This window comes from Hibiscus syriacus, unplaced genomic scaffold (genome assembly GCF_006381635.1).
Source record: "Hibiscus syriacus cultivar Baekdansim isolate YM2019G1 unplaced genomic scaffold, ASM638163v2 tig00110377_pilon, whole genome shotgun sequence".
In the NCBI taxonomy this organism is placed as follows: Eukaryota; Viridiplantae; Streptophyta; class Magnoliopsida; order Malvales; family Malvaceae; genus Hibiscus; species Hibiscus syriacus.
The window spans coordinates 1,846,139-1,864,046 of NW_024062711.1; the positions used below are offsets into that span (position 1 = coordinate 1,846,139).

The 17,908-nt window shown below is 32.1% G+C and overlaps 1 protein-coding gene across 2 annotated transcripts; it reads right to left on the reverse strand.

Annotated features, from left to right (window-relative positions):
• Positions 1 to 16,163: 16,163 nt before the first annotated feature.
• Positions 16,164 to 17,577, reverse strand: LOC120121614 (E3 ubiquitin-protein ligase RNF185-like). Of its 2 annotated transcripts, none has more exons than XM_039140935.1 (2): positions 17,499 to 17,577; positions 16,164 to 17,076 (listed from the first exon to the last, which is right to left on the reverse strand). In XM_039140935.1, the coding sequence occupies exon 2, from the start codon at positions 17,063 to 17,065 to the stop codon at positions 16,382 to 16,384; it is 684 nt and encodes a 227-aa protein (XP_038996866.1). In that variant the 5' UTR covers positions 17,066 to 17,076; positions 17,499 to 17,577; the 3' UTR covers positions 16,164 to 16,381. The 2 variants fall into 2 exon arrangements, with proteins under 2 accessions (XP_038996866.1, XP_038996867.1); XM_039140936.1 differs by having other exon boundaries at positions 16,164 to 17,084; positions 17,499 to 17,513.
• Between the last annotated feature and the right edge of the window lie 331 nt (positions 17,578 to 17,908).

Genomic DNA, 17,908 nt, shown 5'->3' on the forward strand with positions numbered 1-17,908 from the left:
GACGTACTTATCTTTATTGATGAAGATGGAATCTTTTCTTTGCTTGATTTGGAGTCCAAAGAAATATGAGAGATCCTTCATCATGCTCATCTCGAATTCACTCTGCATTATCTTAGAAAATTCTTGGCAAATAACATCATTAGTAGAACCAAATATTATATCATCAACATAAATTTGAACTACTAATAAATCTTTACCTTTTCTTTTTAAAAATAATTTTGTGTCAACCTTCCCTTTTGAAAAACCTTTTTAGATTAAAAAATTCGACAATCTTTCATACCAAGCTCTAGGAGCTTGTTTTAACCCATATAAAGCTTTTGTCAATTTAAAACACGATCTGGAAATTTTGAATCTTCAAAACCTGGAGGTTGTTCCACATACACTTCTTCTTTTATAAAACCATTTAAAAATGCACTTTTGACATCCATTTGATATAGTTTAAATTCATTGAAACATGCAAATGCTAATAACATTCTAATTACTTCCATCCTGGCTACGGGAACGTATGTTTCATCATAGTCTATGTCTTCTTCTTGAGTATAGCCTTGAGCAACAAGTCTAGCCTTGTTTCTCACTATATTACCACTTTCATCAAGCTTATTCCTAAATACCAATCTAGTACCTACAATAGATTTATTACTAGGCCTTTCAACTAATGTCCATACTCTACTTCTTTCAAATTGATTTAACTCTTCTTGCATAGTCATAATCCAATGTTCGTCATTTAATGTTTCTTTAATATTCTTAGGCTCTATGCATGAAATAAATGCAACATAATTATATATATTTCTAAGAGAAGATCGAGTTGTTACCCCTTTTGATGGATCACCTATTATCTCACCATCCTTGACATAGTTGTATTCTCTTGGGTAAGAGACTTCCCTTTCTTCAATGGTTGGATTCTCAAGAACATCATGAGTTTCCTCATCTTTTGTTTTTTTCTTTGATGATGGTTCTCCAACGTCATATCTAACGTCATTTGCTTTTATAATATCTACATCATCATTCACATAAGAATCCTTCCTCGGAAGGTGATTATCATCGAAAACAACATGTATAAACTCTTCTACAACTAGAGTCCTTTTATTAAATACCCGATAAGCTTTAGAATTTAAGGAATAACCCCAAAAAAATTCCTTCATTACTTTTAGCATCAAATTTGCCAAGATTTTCTTTACTATTGTTTAAAACAAAATATTTACATCCAAAAGGATGAAAATAACTAATGTTAGACTTTTTATTTTTTAAAAGTTCAAAAGGAGTTTTCTTCAAAATTGGCCTAATCATTACTCAATTAATAACATAACAAGCGGTATTTGTGGCTTTCGCCCAAAAATATTTTGGCAAATTATTTTTACAAAGCATGGTTCTAACCATTTCTTCTAAAGTTCGATTTTTCCTCTCAACAACTCCATTTTGTTGGGGGGTTCTTGGTGCTGAAAAATTATGGCTAATACCATTTGAATTACAAAAATAAGTAAATCCAAGATTTTCAAATTCAGTACCATGATCACTCCTAACTCTAGTTATGGAGTAACCTTTTTCGTTTTGGATTACTTTTGAAAACGTGATGAACTTTTCTAATGTTTCATCATTAGTACTTAAGAATAGAACCCAAGTATATCTAGAATAGTCATCTACCAATACAAAGCAATATTGTTTTCCACTCAAGCTAATAGTTCTAATTGGCCCAAAAAGATCAATATAGATCAATTGTAATACTCTACTAGTTGATACATCATTAATGGACTTAAAGGATGCTCTTTTATGTTTTTCTTTAGCACATGCATCACAGATTTTATCTTTATCAAATTTTAGTTTTGACAACCCTCTTACTAAATCTCCTTGAATTAGTCCTTGTAGAACACTCATACTAGTATGTTCTGGTCTCATATTCCATAACTAACTATCATGTTCATCCTTAGCAATTAGACATAAATTAGTCATATTTATAGAATCTAAATGCACCATGTAAATGTTTCCTATTCTATGACTAACAAGCATAATCTGATTAGATGCAATGTCAATGACTTTACATCCATTTGTTTCAAATAAGACATTGTATCCTTTATCTCAAAATTAAATAATACTCAATAGATTATGCTTTAACCCATTCACATATAATATTTTTTCTATTTGTATGGAAGAGGTATTACCTATAGTACCTATACCTTCAATGTGACCTTTTGAATCATCACCAAAAGTCACATCTCCTTTATTTTTTTCGTTAACCTCGATGAACCGACTATTGTCTCTGGTCATATGTCTTGATCATCCACTATCAAGGTACCATGAGTTTGAACTTGTTTCTCGTGCCTTATAACAATGCTCCTTTCCCTACAAACATAGATTAGTTTTTTATTTTTGGTACTCAATTTCTTTTGGGTCCATATTCATTAGTCTCCAAAATTCTAGTCCCATTGGGTATCCATTTGTGCAGGATATCCTTATCTTTAGTAGTAATGAGTTCTTTAGGAACCTATATACTTCTAACGATTTTTCCATTAGAGATTCTTCGGGGACCTCTATGATTGTAGTTTTTAAAACTTTTTCTAATAAAGTTGGATTTTGAATTTTCTCCATTTTTCAAAATGTTTTGTTCCAACTTTATCAAAAGAAGTTTTAAGATCATCAATTTTCTTTTGATGATCGTCATTTACTCTTGAAAGTAAGTTATGCAAATCAGTATTTTTCTTTTCAAATTCATCTAATTTGATTTGCAATTCTTTGATCTTACTTTCAAGATCATTGTTGGTCTTGGATATGAGATTATTTTCAATTTTTAATTTTGAAATATCTTTTTTGTATTTTAAAAATAATTTCTCATAATCCAAAGCAACCTCATTGTATTCTTCTACTAACTCATCAAAATAATAATCTTTAAAATTAGATGAATTAGGGGTTACCTGAGACTTTTCCCTGATAGCCATCAAGCACAAGTTTGCTACTTCTTGTTCCTCTTCATCGTAACCTTCATCATCGCTCCATGTAGCCACATGAGCCTTGTGTTTTTTCTTGGATTGACCCTTTTTCTTTAATTACGGGCAATCATATTTGACATGACCCGGCTTTTTGCACTCATAGCAACTAATAGTGTATTTCTCATTTGGTTCATTTTTGAAGTCTTCGTTATGTTTGAATTTTCTTCCTCGGTTAGGCCTCATTAATTTTCTGAACCGTTTGGCAAAATAATGTCATCGTCATCTTCATCCGAATCACTCTCATCTCTTGTAGATTTGAGAGCTACTCCAACGTTCTTCTTCTTCTCCATCTCCTTCTTTGGTTCGTCAATCTTCGCGAGGTCTACCTCATCTTGAAGCATCATTTCATGAGTGAGGAGTGAACCAATTAACTCCTCGAGAGTTAAAGACTTTAAGTTCTTAGCCTTGATGATTCTCGTTTTCTTTGATTGTCAAGCTTTTAGAAGAGAGTAAACTAACTTCCTTACAAGCTTTTCGTTTGTAATGGTCTCTCCATATGATTTGAGACCATTGACAATCGTTGAAAATCTATCCATCATAGCTTTGATGTCTTCATCTGGTTTCATCCTGAAATTTTCATAGCTATGAGTTAGGAGACTAATTTTAGATTCTTTTACCTCGTCTGTGCCTTCATGAGTGACTTATAGTTTATCCCATATTTCTTTGGCGGTTATACAAGATGAAACTCTCTCGTATTCATTCAGTCCAAGAGCACAAAAAATAATATGGATAGCCTTTGAATTGAGCTGAAACATTCTTGTCTCTCCTTCACTCCACAATCTTGGATGAGTGGAAGGTTTGATGTATCCATATTCTATGATATTCCATGCTCCCATGTCACTTTCTTGAATGAAGTACATTATTTTATTCTTCCAATAAGCATAATTAGCTCCATTGAAGAAAGGAGGCTTGTTGACGGGAATTGAATTGAGAACGACGTTGAAGTTTGAAGTACCGACCATTTATGACTTGAATATCGATGTAACTCTTCTCAAATCGACTCAAGAGGCGATTAAACCTTCAAATAAGTGAGGCTCTAATACCAATTGTTGAGTTAATCGATTAACGAAATAGTCAAGAGGGGGTGAATTGGCAATAAAAATTTTGGTAGAAGATTTTGCAGAAAATAGAAAATAATTGTACAGCAGTTTAGAGTGATTCGACTTTCTCAACCAAAGTCTACATCCACTACCTTAGCTATCCACACTAAGGATTTTCCACAAATTCACTAATTTATCTTTCTTTTGAGGATAAAGAGTAACCTTACAAATCCCTCAAGAATTATACTCCAAATTCTTGAGAACACTCTCTCCCAAAGAGAACAATACAAATTTCGCAAACTTAGAGAAAAACCTCACAAGACCAGATTTTTGCACAATTATAGAACAAAGAAAGAACACTCAAGAATAATACAATTGAGCACAACAGGTGTTCTTGAAAGTAAAAATGAATATTGAATGAAATAGGCTTGAAAATACTCAAACTTGAGGTTTGATGCTTTCTCTTTGATTCTCTCTCAATTCTTGTTGATTGTTGTTAATCAATGGATTCTAAGCTTGTTTAAATACACCTTGAATCACTTCTAAATGTTGGGGATCATTGGTGAAGTCAATAGAGCCGTTATTGTGTGAAAACAATTAATAAAACAGTTGAAGAGCATGGGGGTATCGATACCCCTCCATAGTGTATCTGTACTTGCAGTGTAAAATTCAAATATTTATATCGTTATGGACTAGGGGTATCGGTACCATCCAGGGTGGTATCGGTACCATCCGAACATTCTGTTTTTCTCAGAATCAAAATTGTCATCGGGGTATCGGTACCATCTAAGGGGGTACCGGTACCATCCGGGCAATCTGTTTTGTTTGAAGTTCTTCTATTTAAAAATTATTTTTGACTCGATTTAGGCTCGAAATACTTTGTAATATTTGTTTTAAAAATATTTTGAGATTTAAAACATAATTTTACACTTTTTGACATTTGAAAAACTTGGAGTAATATTTTGATATTCGAATGGTTTAATCGAATATATAAAATCTTAAAATTCAATAACACTTAATTTGTTATATCAAAACATCAAAATGTTTTCAACAATTATATTCTTATTCTTTTGATGAGTTATAAGTTGCCTACGATGACTTGTATTTGGAATTTGAGATCATGAATTTCAAATATAAGAAATTAATTTCAAAATTTAAAGTTGAAAATTATTTGATTTGAAAGAAAAAATTGATTTTTAAAATCAAAATGAAATTTTGAAAAAGGATTTAGAGCTTTCAAAAGTAAAAATTGAAAATTTTGAAAATGAATGCTTTGATTTGAAAGTTAGACTTGAATGTTTAACTAAAGAAAAATAATTAATTTCTAAAAACAACTCATAATGTTTAAAAATGGCAAAATGCTCACATTGTCATTTTCATGGTCATTTAGAACATACTTGTCCCATAAAGAAAATAAAATCTTTTAAAATTAGACAAGTTTGGGTTCCTAAGGGAACAAGGGGCATTGAAACTAACGTCCAAGGATCCAAAGCAATTTGGATACCAAAATCTACTTAAATGTCTCTTGTAGGTGTGTGGGAACAATGGTGATGAAAGTAAATATATTCAAATGCTCTAGCCACACTTGGAAAGGAATGGGTAACCTCTAAGCTTAATGTTTTTTTTGATTAATTGGTTGTCTATTTGTTTTAAGCATGCATGAGTTTTTGGTCTTAAATGATTATACATTGTTTTTCATCTCATGTATGTTGAAAAGTGTATTATGATGGACATTTTAAAGTTTTAATGATTTTTCATAATTTTTAGTTCATCATAATGAATTTTAGTCAAAATTGGCCTTAATTGTAAATGATATCTCTCTAACAATTGATATCAATTTTTCAAATGTTTTATTTTTTACAAATTTTAAATTTTTGACCTTAATTTAAATGTTTATGCATGTGATTTATTAAAAATAATATCTCTCTAACAATTAATATCAATTTTTTTCAAATGCATAACATTTTTGGATAGCTTTATGCACATGCACTTAAATATAATATTCAGTATTGCATAAAGTATATTAGACTTTGATATATTGAATTTCATGTGCTACTAACATGTTTGTTCATCTTTGTTGAAATTCAACGTCTTTTAAGTGTCAAGCTTTTAAAGTCAATTTTTTTTTTTTTTTTTGCAATTTATTGAAGGGGAGCTTTGATTTTTCAAATGTTTTTAATGCTAGGATTTTCTACTTACTATCCATTGTTATTTTTGAACCTAAAGTTTGAATTAATTTTGACATAACAAAAAGGGGGAGAAGTATGAGTTTGAAAATTTTAATTTCAAGAATGAAATAAGGGGAGCTTTAATATTTTTCAAATATTTCTCTTTTTCATTAAATGTTTTATTAAGGGAGAGTTTTGCCAAAAATAATTTTTCAAATGTTTTGTTATATCAAAAATGGGGAGATTGTTGAACCATGTTTTAAAATATTTTGATATAACAAATTAAGAAAAAATGTTTTTGGACTTGATTGAATTTGTTCAAAGTTTTCAAAAATAATTCAAGTCCATTAAACTAGAATTTGAGCACAAAACAACTTTCTGGTAAGTAGTACTGATACTGTTCTTACAGTATCGATACTATATGAACAATATCGATATTATTCATATGGTATCGATACCAAAGGTAAGAGAAGTATTAATACTCTCTAGGTAGTATCGATACTACCAGTTGTCTTAAATTCCATAATGCAAAATAGGTACCGATACCCAAAGGGGTACCGATACTACTTTACATAATAGTATCGATGCCATTATCATAGTATCGATACTGGTCAAGCCCAACTGTCTTTAATGGCTAGTTTATTTAAAAATAACAAAGGAAGTACCGATACTCCCTATCTTGGGTAGTTTTATTTTGTAGAAAATTAATCCCCAACGGCTAGAAACGGCCACAAGCTCATTTCAACATATAAAAACAAGTTAAGGACACTTGAAGAAAGGTTAGAACAAATATACAAGCAATCAAACACAAGAGAAAAACTTTTTCACTCTTTATTTTATTTCTCTTGTAAATAGTGTGTTTTTGTGAGCTTTAACTTGTAAATACCTTCTTTTTATAGGTTTCTTTGTTTACATCTTTTTCCTTGTGTAAAGGGGTTTTGGTTATAGCTAACCCTTTGAAAAGCTAGGGAGTTTGTAAATGTTATCTCTTTGTCCTTGAAAAAGACAGAACAAATTAGTGAATTAGTTGGAAAATCTTAGGTGGGAACCTTAGGTAGTGGATGTAGACTTGGTTGATAAGTCGAACCACTATAAGTCGCTGTGCAAAATTATCTATCTTTTCTTTCTCCTTACTCCCTAAATACAATTTGCCAATTTACCCCTCTTGGAAAATATTTTCGATTGTCCAATCGAGCTTCATAAATCCTAACATTTTTGTTTCTAGTTGTACTCCGTTTGTTACTATTCTCACTTGTAGTTTTATTTTATGACATTCTGGTGTTATTGGGCCTTTCAAGTCTAACCCCTTAACCATTTGGATTATTTATCCAAAATAGTACGCTGGTATCGATACTGAGTCCTTCGGTATTGGTATTGACTAGGGTATCGACATTATCCTGAGTATCAGTATCTAAATTAGCTTCGATGTTATGAAAATTGGCTCAGTATCGATACCCATACTAAGGGTATCAATACCATTTCCTCATTATCGATACTCTCATGAGTACCGATACAAAAAATGGCTTCAGGAATTAGGGATGGGCATGGGTCAGGTTTCGGTCAACCCGACCTGACCCGAAAATTTTAAATCCTTCACCCGGCCCAAAAAATATATACCCTTCACCAGACCCAAAGCCCACTCAATTTTTTAAGATAAAATCTGAATCCGATTCGACCCGACCCGACCCGAAATAATAAAAAATATTATTTTTATTCAATAAAAAATTATTTAATTGAAAAAAACAATATAAGAGCGGTATTATTGTAATTATTCCTAAATATATAAGGTAAAAATGTTTTTTTTGGGTCGGGTCGGGTATTTTTCACTCTAAACCTAAATCTGATCTGACATGAACATTACCTTTAAAAAAACCCGACCTGAATTGACCTGAATCCAAATTTAAAAAAAAACTGACCCGATCGAATCGGGTCGGGTCGGAACCTATCGGGTTCAGGTCTCATGCCCATCCCTAACTAGAATCTATGATCTATACTTGGTATCGATACTTCAACCCTGAGCATCGATACTACTAATAGTGTTGATAATCGATGAATGACTATCAATACTCTCACTCTAAAAGTTCTTTATTTTTAGGCTATCTAACGATTAATATCGGTATTGTTCTTCCAGTACTGATACTCAAACCTAGAAATGTCTTGTTTGGGCACAAAAATGACTCCCCATTTCCTACAAAAGTTCTAATGAGGTTCCCAAATGTTATTAAAGTTGTATGTATGATATAAGGGCTCATGATATGCCATTAAACATGCTGAAAAACACTAAGTACTGAGATTTACCATGAACATGCTTATATGTTTCATAACTCATGCAAACCAAACAAGTATACCTAGTGATCTACAAATAGTATAGATGAGTTATGAGTATGTTACATATACTACTAAGCTGCTGGAAATGCTAAAAGCTTATCGAAGAATCAACTTTTCATTCCCTTTGTTTTTGGAGCTTTCTCCAACTTCCTTAATAGACAAGAATCAAACTCCTAATTTACTAGTTTGATTTAAAGGTTAAGGAGGAGTTAAGAAGACTTCATAGGGTTGAAATCCACCATAAACGAACTGAATAATTAATGTTTCTTAAACCTCTATTAAACCTTTCTCATTGGTCATCATGGATAAAACTTATAAAAAAGAGTTTGAATGAGACTTTATAATAAGATTAAGGTTCTTACCTTGAGGTTCCTGGGTAAGGTTTGGAATAAAATAACAATTTGAAGGTTCATAAGGAATCTTTATTATTTATCGTATCATTTTATTTAATTATCATATTTAATTAGTTCATCAATAAAGATTTTTTATTTTGTATTTTCCTAAAAGAGAACTCCTTTATTGTAATGAAACTAAATAATTGTAACTTCAATTTATAGATAAAATTCAACAAAACAAAAAAAAATGGTTCTTTGAGATGCTAGGAAACAAGAGAGCTTGGGTGGATGAAGAATAAGACAAAATGATCGGGGAAAATGAGATATCAAACTCCCCCATTGACATCATCCTCCATTAAAAAAAATTCCGCCTTTGGGAAAGTTTGTAGGTAAATTGTCCCATTGGTCCTCCTAACTTGATCACAACTTGAAAACACCCCTTTTTACCATCCAACGGGCCCAAACCAAAGCTCACTTAGTCCAAGTCTCCCTATAAGGCTAATGAGTTTATTTAAACCCACTCGGGTTAACCCGAAACTACTGACTCGGGATTCGGGACGTTACAATTGAGTTATGATAAAGCTGATTTATCAAGGCTTTTTTATTTCATATGTGGTTTTATGTTAGTGTTGATGTTTTTCTTTCATGGTAGACAATGGTGTTTACTTATATCTATCAATTTATTTTTTGAGTTATTTGGTGGGATTTAACTATTTCCTTGTATAGTATTATTTTATTTTATTTTTATTAAGTAAACATGTATTACATTTTTAAGGTAAATGTTGAAATTTGAACTCATATAAAGTGGAACAACATAACCATACTTGATCACTCCATTAATTAATTGATATCGTTATATTTTATTTTTTAGTGGTTTGTTTGTACAATTTTATGATTTTAAAAGAAATGATAGGTTAATATAATCTAGTCTACCTAAATTTTTATTTTTTTTCTTATTATTTTATTTCTTTTTAATAAAATTAACAAATATTATTTATTCAAAAGATAATATTATTATTTACCGTAGTTTAAATTCTGAGGAGAATTATTTTTAGGAATACATATAAAAATTTCTAATCAAATAACTTGATTTAATAAAAAAGTTTATCGTCAACGAGTGTTGGTTCAAGTGGTTTGGACTCAAAAATTTGATCATGTAAGTTTAAGTTTGAATCCTACCACCGTCACACTTGTTGGACAATCTATAAATTCTTATGTAAATCCTAATTGTGTCTTAGGTATGTCATAGCTTTGGATTTGGGGAGTCACCCCTGACCTAAACTTTTGTATAAAAAAATAATAAAAATAAAAAAGTTTATCTATCGAATAATTAAACATAATTGTTTTAACAAAAGTATACGAGTAAGCAATTAGTCCTTCATCCAACTTGTATTATTGGCATCTTTCTGCCAAATACACCATTAGACATTCAGTCTTTTACCCAAAGGTATTTAACATTTCATCTAACTGGCATGATTGACACCTTTCTATCAAATACACAACTAGATCATTATTCTTTTATTTTAGAACATATCCTACTCTAATAATTATTCATATTATCAATTAACTATTTAATTTAATTGTAAATTCTATAGTTTACAACTGTAGTGCCAAAACAGTCATTCCCCAAAACATTACTATAATTTACATGAGTTGCACACCCACTACCAATACGGAATTTCATAAACTTATTATTAATTTCTTAATTTTGAACTAATTCGTATCATCCATAAGGATTAGATAAGTCTCTATTATTGAAACCGAACTTCTTTATACTATTATCATAAACATCTTTAGTATGTCCAACATACATTTCTTTCTTATACATTTTTCTTTTCATTTTTCTTTAGTAATTATTCGTTAATTTCATTTATGGCATCCTTTCATGCCTTAATGCATCCTTTCATGCATTTCATTTATGGCATTCTTTCATGCCTTAATTCATCCTTTCATGCATTTCATTTATGGCTTCGTTTTAAAGCAGTTCATACTCAAAAACTCATTCATAATATCCTTTCCAAACATATAATGATAACATATTAAATACTATAAATCATACATTAACTTAAAACATTCTAATTTGAATCATTGTGAATCTTATTCATCTCAAATAATTACAATAAATGTACTCACCTGGCTTGCCTCGTGATTATATCCAGAACGCAAATCTAATTACTCAGCTACTTTGCTTTTGTCTTTCGTTTTGCTTGACTCGGGAGTTTGATTTCGATCTACTCAAGCATCCATTAAAGATATGTACAGAACAAATGTTAGTATATTTCCTAACATTTATACTTTAATAATATTCACAAGTACTATTATTTACATTTCTATAATAATTTCAAATCTATCTTATAGTTTCAGGTTCAATAGTATCGATACCCCTACCATGGTGTCGATACTTCTATAATATGGTATCGATACCTTTCTCTCAGTATCGATATTACTACACTATGGTACTGATACTCCCTTTTCAGTATCGATACCATTTTGACATTATGTTATCCATGGTATCAATACTTTCCTTTGTAGTATCGATACCCCATCAGTATCGATACCACTTGCATCGATACCGATAATGTTCGTCATATTTCTACCCATTTAAGCCTATAATATCGGTACTGTTTTATCAGTATCGATACCCTTACCCAGATTTTCCATTTTCAGCCTGATTCTTACCTAAATTTGGTCAAATTTCCTTAGGTTTACACCCAACAATCCTATTAAACTCTTCTTTACTTATTCTTACTAATTTTCCTTTATTTAGCTTCTTAAAACATCTAAAATCTCCCAAGAACATTTCAATCTAAGAATCACACCACTTTTTCTAACATGTTTTTTCTCATATCTAAAGCTTCTAATCTCTTATTTACTTCTTTGACAAGTCAAATATACTAATAAACATCATTAAAAACTCATATTCCAACATATCCTTCAAAAACCCATTTTTTCTAATCTATAATAACTCATCCATCTCCTAGTTTTAACCTCATTTAACTCTTTGTTAAGCTTACATATCACTTAAGGTTGTAATAACAAACCATAATCGAAAGGAATGACTAATTAAATGAGATTTACCTTTTTCTATGGAGAAGAGTACCACCCAAGGAAAGAAAAAGAAGAAGATGAATAATTAACTTCCCTTTCCTCTTTTCCCCTATTAAATCTCTAATAAGGATATGTATTTTAAACTCATTTTAAATGATCAAAATGCCCTTTTAATCATCCATTGTTACAATTTAGTCTAAACCACTATTCCAAATCATTTCTCATCTTTTATCATTTAATCAAATGAATCCTCACATTTTAAATCTTTTCAATAAAGTCACTGACCTGATATTTGGGGTATTACATAAAATATAAAAGTTAAATCCAAAACGTTGACATATTAGAGGATGAAAAATGTTCTTTTACAATAAAATAATAAAAATTTTATAACATTGAAATAATTGGATGTGCATGATATTAAAATGGACGTCCCAAAATTATGGGGTTGGTGTTGTAATGGTTTCGAATATAGTATAGCAAATAGGCCTGTAAATGAACTGAACGTTCAACGAACCGTTCATGAATCGTGCGGCGGGAAGTTCGTTTATGTGTGTTTATTTATTAAATGAACAAACATGAACAAGATTTTGTGTTCGTTTAATTAAATGAACGAACATGAACATAGGTCTCGTTCGTTCATTTACGTTCGTGAACGTTCGGTTATGTTCGTTCGGTTATGTTCGTTTATGTTCATTCATTTATATTTAACCCAATCTTCTTAAATCAATTTTGGTGACCAATTTGTAAGTATCTTAAAAATATTAATTAATATGATATTTTGATGACCAACTCCATAATTAACCCAATTTTATTTGGAAAACCCAACAATATTAACATGGTTTAGTTCTTTTTGAACGATCCATAAGCTGCATACCCAGTACCGTCAACATCCACTGCGTCGGAACCCTATGTGACTGCGCCACCAGCTGGTTATCCGATGAGCAAAGAGGAGTCCCAATTTTCAACTTCTACATAGCACGAAGCTAAGGACATGTTTGTTTGATCCCCAAGGATTAAGGTTGGCAATCACATGAAACACAATATGTGTTCATCTCGACTGTTGTTGAAGGAGAGAGGAAGAAAGAAAGTGGAGGAACGTTATGCAATCTCAAATCAGTAGAAAACAAGCAGCTCAGGGTTGGTAACTTATATAAAAGAAGATGGGGGAGAATAGGTTTAAGCATCGTTGTGCTTGGGGCAATGTCGAGCTTGAATCGAGCTCAGAATCGAGCTCGAGTCTCGAGTTTTAATCGAGCTCTTAAATTTTTTTTGAGTTCGAGCCTTTTTGAGTTCGAGTCGAGTTTCAATATTATATTTTGATCTCGAGTTGAACTTGATAATTTTAAGCTCGCGAGTTTTCGAGTCGAGCTGACTTTGAAAGTTTTCGAGTTCGAGTCGAGCTCAGCAATACTCGAGCTTGACTCGGCTCGTTTACACCCCTAGGTAGGGTCTCCAACGTTTATGTTCGTGTTCGTTTATGTTCGTGTTCGTTTATTTTCATGTTCGTTTATTTATTAAATGAACGAACATGAACAAATTATATTCCTTAATAAACGAACATGAACAAAAAAATTTGTTCGTTTATGTTCGTGTCCGTTTATGTTCGTTTATTTATTAAATGAACGAACATGAACATACCTCCGTTCGTGTGCGTTCGGTTCGTTTACAAGCCTAATAGCAAATCAAATCTTGAATAGCTTAATATTAGTTTAATGTTACACTTTAGGTAATTAAAAGCTCGAGATTTTTCAATGTCCAAGACAAGAAAGTGCATTAAAACTAAAGTTGGACTTTGCTCCAAAATCAAATTGCAAGATCTCACAATGACATATCAACGATTTGGTTGAGCCATCCATTGTCCCTTAAAAGCCTTTCCTTGCCCTCAATCAAAGGATTTCCAACTATTCACTCAATAAGTTAAATTTGTCAATTTATCACCTCGTAGCGTTATTATCTTTATATTTTATCATATTTATTTTGGAAAATTCTACACCGCAACACATCACTAAAATGATGCATCGAAACAAACCACTAATAAAATTATCCTTACTATGTAAAAATTAAAAAAATATAATAGTTTATTTAAAATTAACCATTTATTAAAATTTAATTTTAGTTTTAATAGGATTATAATTAAATTATAACTTTTTTATTAAAAATAAGAATTCATTTGAGTAATTTAATTCGTTCGGAAGTAAAATTTTTAACCTATTTTAATTTAAGGTTCATCCCAAATTAATCAACAACAACCATCATCCACCGCCGACGACCACCGGGTTTCGCCGGAAAACCATTTTATACAATATTCATTGCTATCGGAGAGTCACACCAAGAGAAAACCAGTCTTGCTCGTCATCCAACGTCGCCCAGATCGATCGTCGTCGCCCAAAACTGCAACTGTTTGCATCAGACGTCGCCCGATCATGTTCCTCTGTTTTGAACGCGCGTAGTCCCAGCCCGATCTGTAGAAGTTAGTTGAGTTTGTTGATTGATAGTAGTAGTTAATTAGTTAGCAGAGTTGTGATTCTATTACTAGTGTAGTTCCTATTACTACATTTATGTATAAAGTTGTGAAATAATACACGAGGCATTATTCCATTTTGTTGTGCAAACTCTCTGTTTTAACATGGTATCAGGAGTTGGGTATTTTGCTATTGGGCCTCGTTTCTTTTTCTTTTGTTGGGCCAATCTGTTTTGTTTCTTTTTGCAACAGATTTCCTCTTCTTCATGTTTTCCCCTTTTTTGGTATCATGCCCTCATCGGAGATTACTGTCGTCGGTTTCAGCCATCTCCTTTATCTTCATCCTTCGGATACCCCTAGAGAGCTTTTGGTTTCTCACCAACTTACTGGATTTGAGACTTACAATGTCTGGAGTTTTCTAATGAGGATTGCTCTTCTTGTGAAAAATAAATTAGGGTTTGTCGAGGGCACATGTAAAAAAGACAATTTTGATTAGTCTTTGCATCCTCAATGGCATTGATGTAATGCTACCGTGCTTTCGTGGATACTGAATACGGTTAGCAGTGAATTGTCGGCTGGGACTGAATTTCGAGGACGACATTTTCATTATGGAGGGGATAATTGTAACACCCAATAAATCCCCAAATGTACCCTGTGTATCCGAAACCTGCTCCCAATAGCAACTATGAAATCCACAATCTAAAAGGTTAGAGTAACGCTGTTCTCCTCGTTCAAACAAAGAACAAGGTTATTGCCCTCGGCCGGGAGGAAGGAAGGAACTTCATTAAGCGCTTAAGAGCATTCCAGTGTTCTCTACTATATATACTGGGACTACTTACAACATAGACAATATCAAGCCAAATATAATTCATCAAGAACGTTGAGTTTCCAATAATCTTGGCATTTTAGTTTGAGACATACTACTTTTATTCTCTATTAACTAGATACTAGAATCAACATCTTAGCAGAGATTATATCATGACTATTAATTTTCTTAGCATTTTCTCGATGTAAAGTTCAAAGAATTTTTTTTCAGTATCTGTAACTCTAACTTCAAAGATTACATATACATTTCCTCAATCAATCATATCAAATTTAGTAGACAAAAAATCTTTAGCTTTGTTGATGACCTAAATATTTGCACTAAAAATCTACATGTCATCTAAATATACACTTATGATTAATACAATCAACATCTTAAAACAATAACATTAAAATTAAGAATAATAAAATTTCTCATACTATTATTTCAGAACTTGCCTAAGACCATCAAAATTAAGAGCATATAACCTTTAACAAGGGCAATTGAGCCCTTAGCCACAAGGTACGGAAGATGTTTATATCCATCATGACATACTTTTCTGGGCTTAAATTGTAGGATCAAGTGCTGGACTATGACTGTTTGTAACTGTAATAAGATAAACCTTTACCTAGTTTCCATGGTTCATGAATAAATCCCTGCCCTACCATGTGGAAATAACCACTTATCTTTCCTCAGAGCTAATGTCAAAAGCATGCATCGACTCAACAAACAAATCGTGGCTAAAGAAAACTACTTACAAGTTTGAACAGAGTACTTATTTTGAGAATTTTCGAGTAAATTGAGGGAATACAATAGACTGACACAGAGACATGTTGCATATGGTTATCTGATGAATCCAGGATGTCCAATAATTGACATATCAGAAATATATCCATGTCCAGCAGAAGCAGCACCTAATTTCCACCTAGTAAACAAACAAACAAAAGAAAACCTGTATCAGAAATATATACATGAAGCAGCAATCAACACAATGTCTCGATGCCTAGGGGAAAACTGAACTAGTTCTTTTATTTTTGAAAAAAGAAATCAAGACCGGTATAAGTTGTTCCTAAAGCTAAATGAAACAGAAAAAAATAGAGTATCATATAGTCAACTTCTTCTTAAGCCAAAAACAGAATCGTAAATTCGGCTACACCATATTTACAGGCACATACACTAAATAATCAAGCAGTGGACGAGCTTAAATGGCAAACTATTTCACCAATAAAGCAGAGCAAGGATCACAAAGAGCCCAATCAACAAAAGAAGATTCTTCAGCACATTATCTGCCTGCTGTCCTCGTGTCCTTGGCTGCTGGGGAAACCCATGGGTATGACCACCATTAACAGCATTGAACCCAAATGGAAAACCTGAAGTTGTTCCATAAACAGTAGCATCCGGAAATCCTTGAAAATGAATGTTAAACAAGGATGGCAATAGGCCTCCAAAACCCATTGTAAAGTTGCCGATCCTTGTGGTTGCCATCGGAACAAAACCTCCCATCAGTCCAAATCCGTAATTGGCAAACAGATTAGCTTGTGGTGGGGGAGGAGGAGCTGTCGCAGGTCTTTGCCCCGCTGGACGGTTTGGAATCTCCATTCCAGGATACGATTTTGAACGCGGATCGGTCTGGTTCTTGCCCCTGCCGTAAAGAGGAACCAGTTTATCCTCTTGTATGAGGGCCTTGCAAACAGGGCATTCTTGAGAATGAGAGTGATGATGCAACCATCTATACAGGCATGGCCAACAGAAGAGATGACCACAAAGAGTGACAATCGGGTCTTGAGCTAAGTCGAAGCAGATATTGCACTCAAAATCACCAGCATCATTAGCATTGTTACTACCCGAGCAAGACGTACTTGGGGGTGGAATGCTTGTTGATTCCCCAAAACCGCTCGCCATTCCTTATTCACCTAAGACAATCGATCAACAAAATCATAAATAAAATGAATAAAATCATGTCTAGAAAACACAATTCGACAGGAAAAATAATAAATCCAAATTATCACTTTCAATAAACCAAATACGAACCAAATTCCCAATTTTTTGACAAAGAAAACCCAGAAAAATTTAATTGGAACTATCCGCATACGGACAAAATTCTAAGATTGAATCTTTTTAAATAGTTCATCAAATTGTGCCATAAACGACAATAATCATAAACCAATCAACACAATTTCAATAAAAAAACCAAAGTAGAATCAGAAAATAAATCAAATCACAATAAATTAAAGACAGAAAAATAAATAAATAAAAAACAATATAGTAAACATTATAATCTACAAAACCAACAAAGAAGATATACGGATCAGGTAGGAATAATACTAAAACTAACCTGAAAATCGAAGGAATTGATTGGATCGGTTTTTTTTTTTCCGCTTTTTAATCTTTGGGAACGATAAAAGAGGGATAAGTTAGGCAAATATAGGGAAGAAAAGACGTTATTCGATTTCCAATTATTCCTAATTTCCTAAAGGTAAAATATAATAAAATACCCTTCACGTTTTATAGTTTTATCAAATTTATCCTTTATCCTTTTTTTTAACAGTTGACCACTCAACGTTTTATTTTCAATCAAAAACACACTCTTGATAGATAAAAATTGTTAGTCAACTGACGATCAACTGTTGATAGTGACCAAATATATACACGTGGAGAGAGATACTGATGTGACATGTATAGATTATTATATATGATGATATGGCTCTGTCATGTCAGGAATTTTTTTAAAAACAAAAATATTAT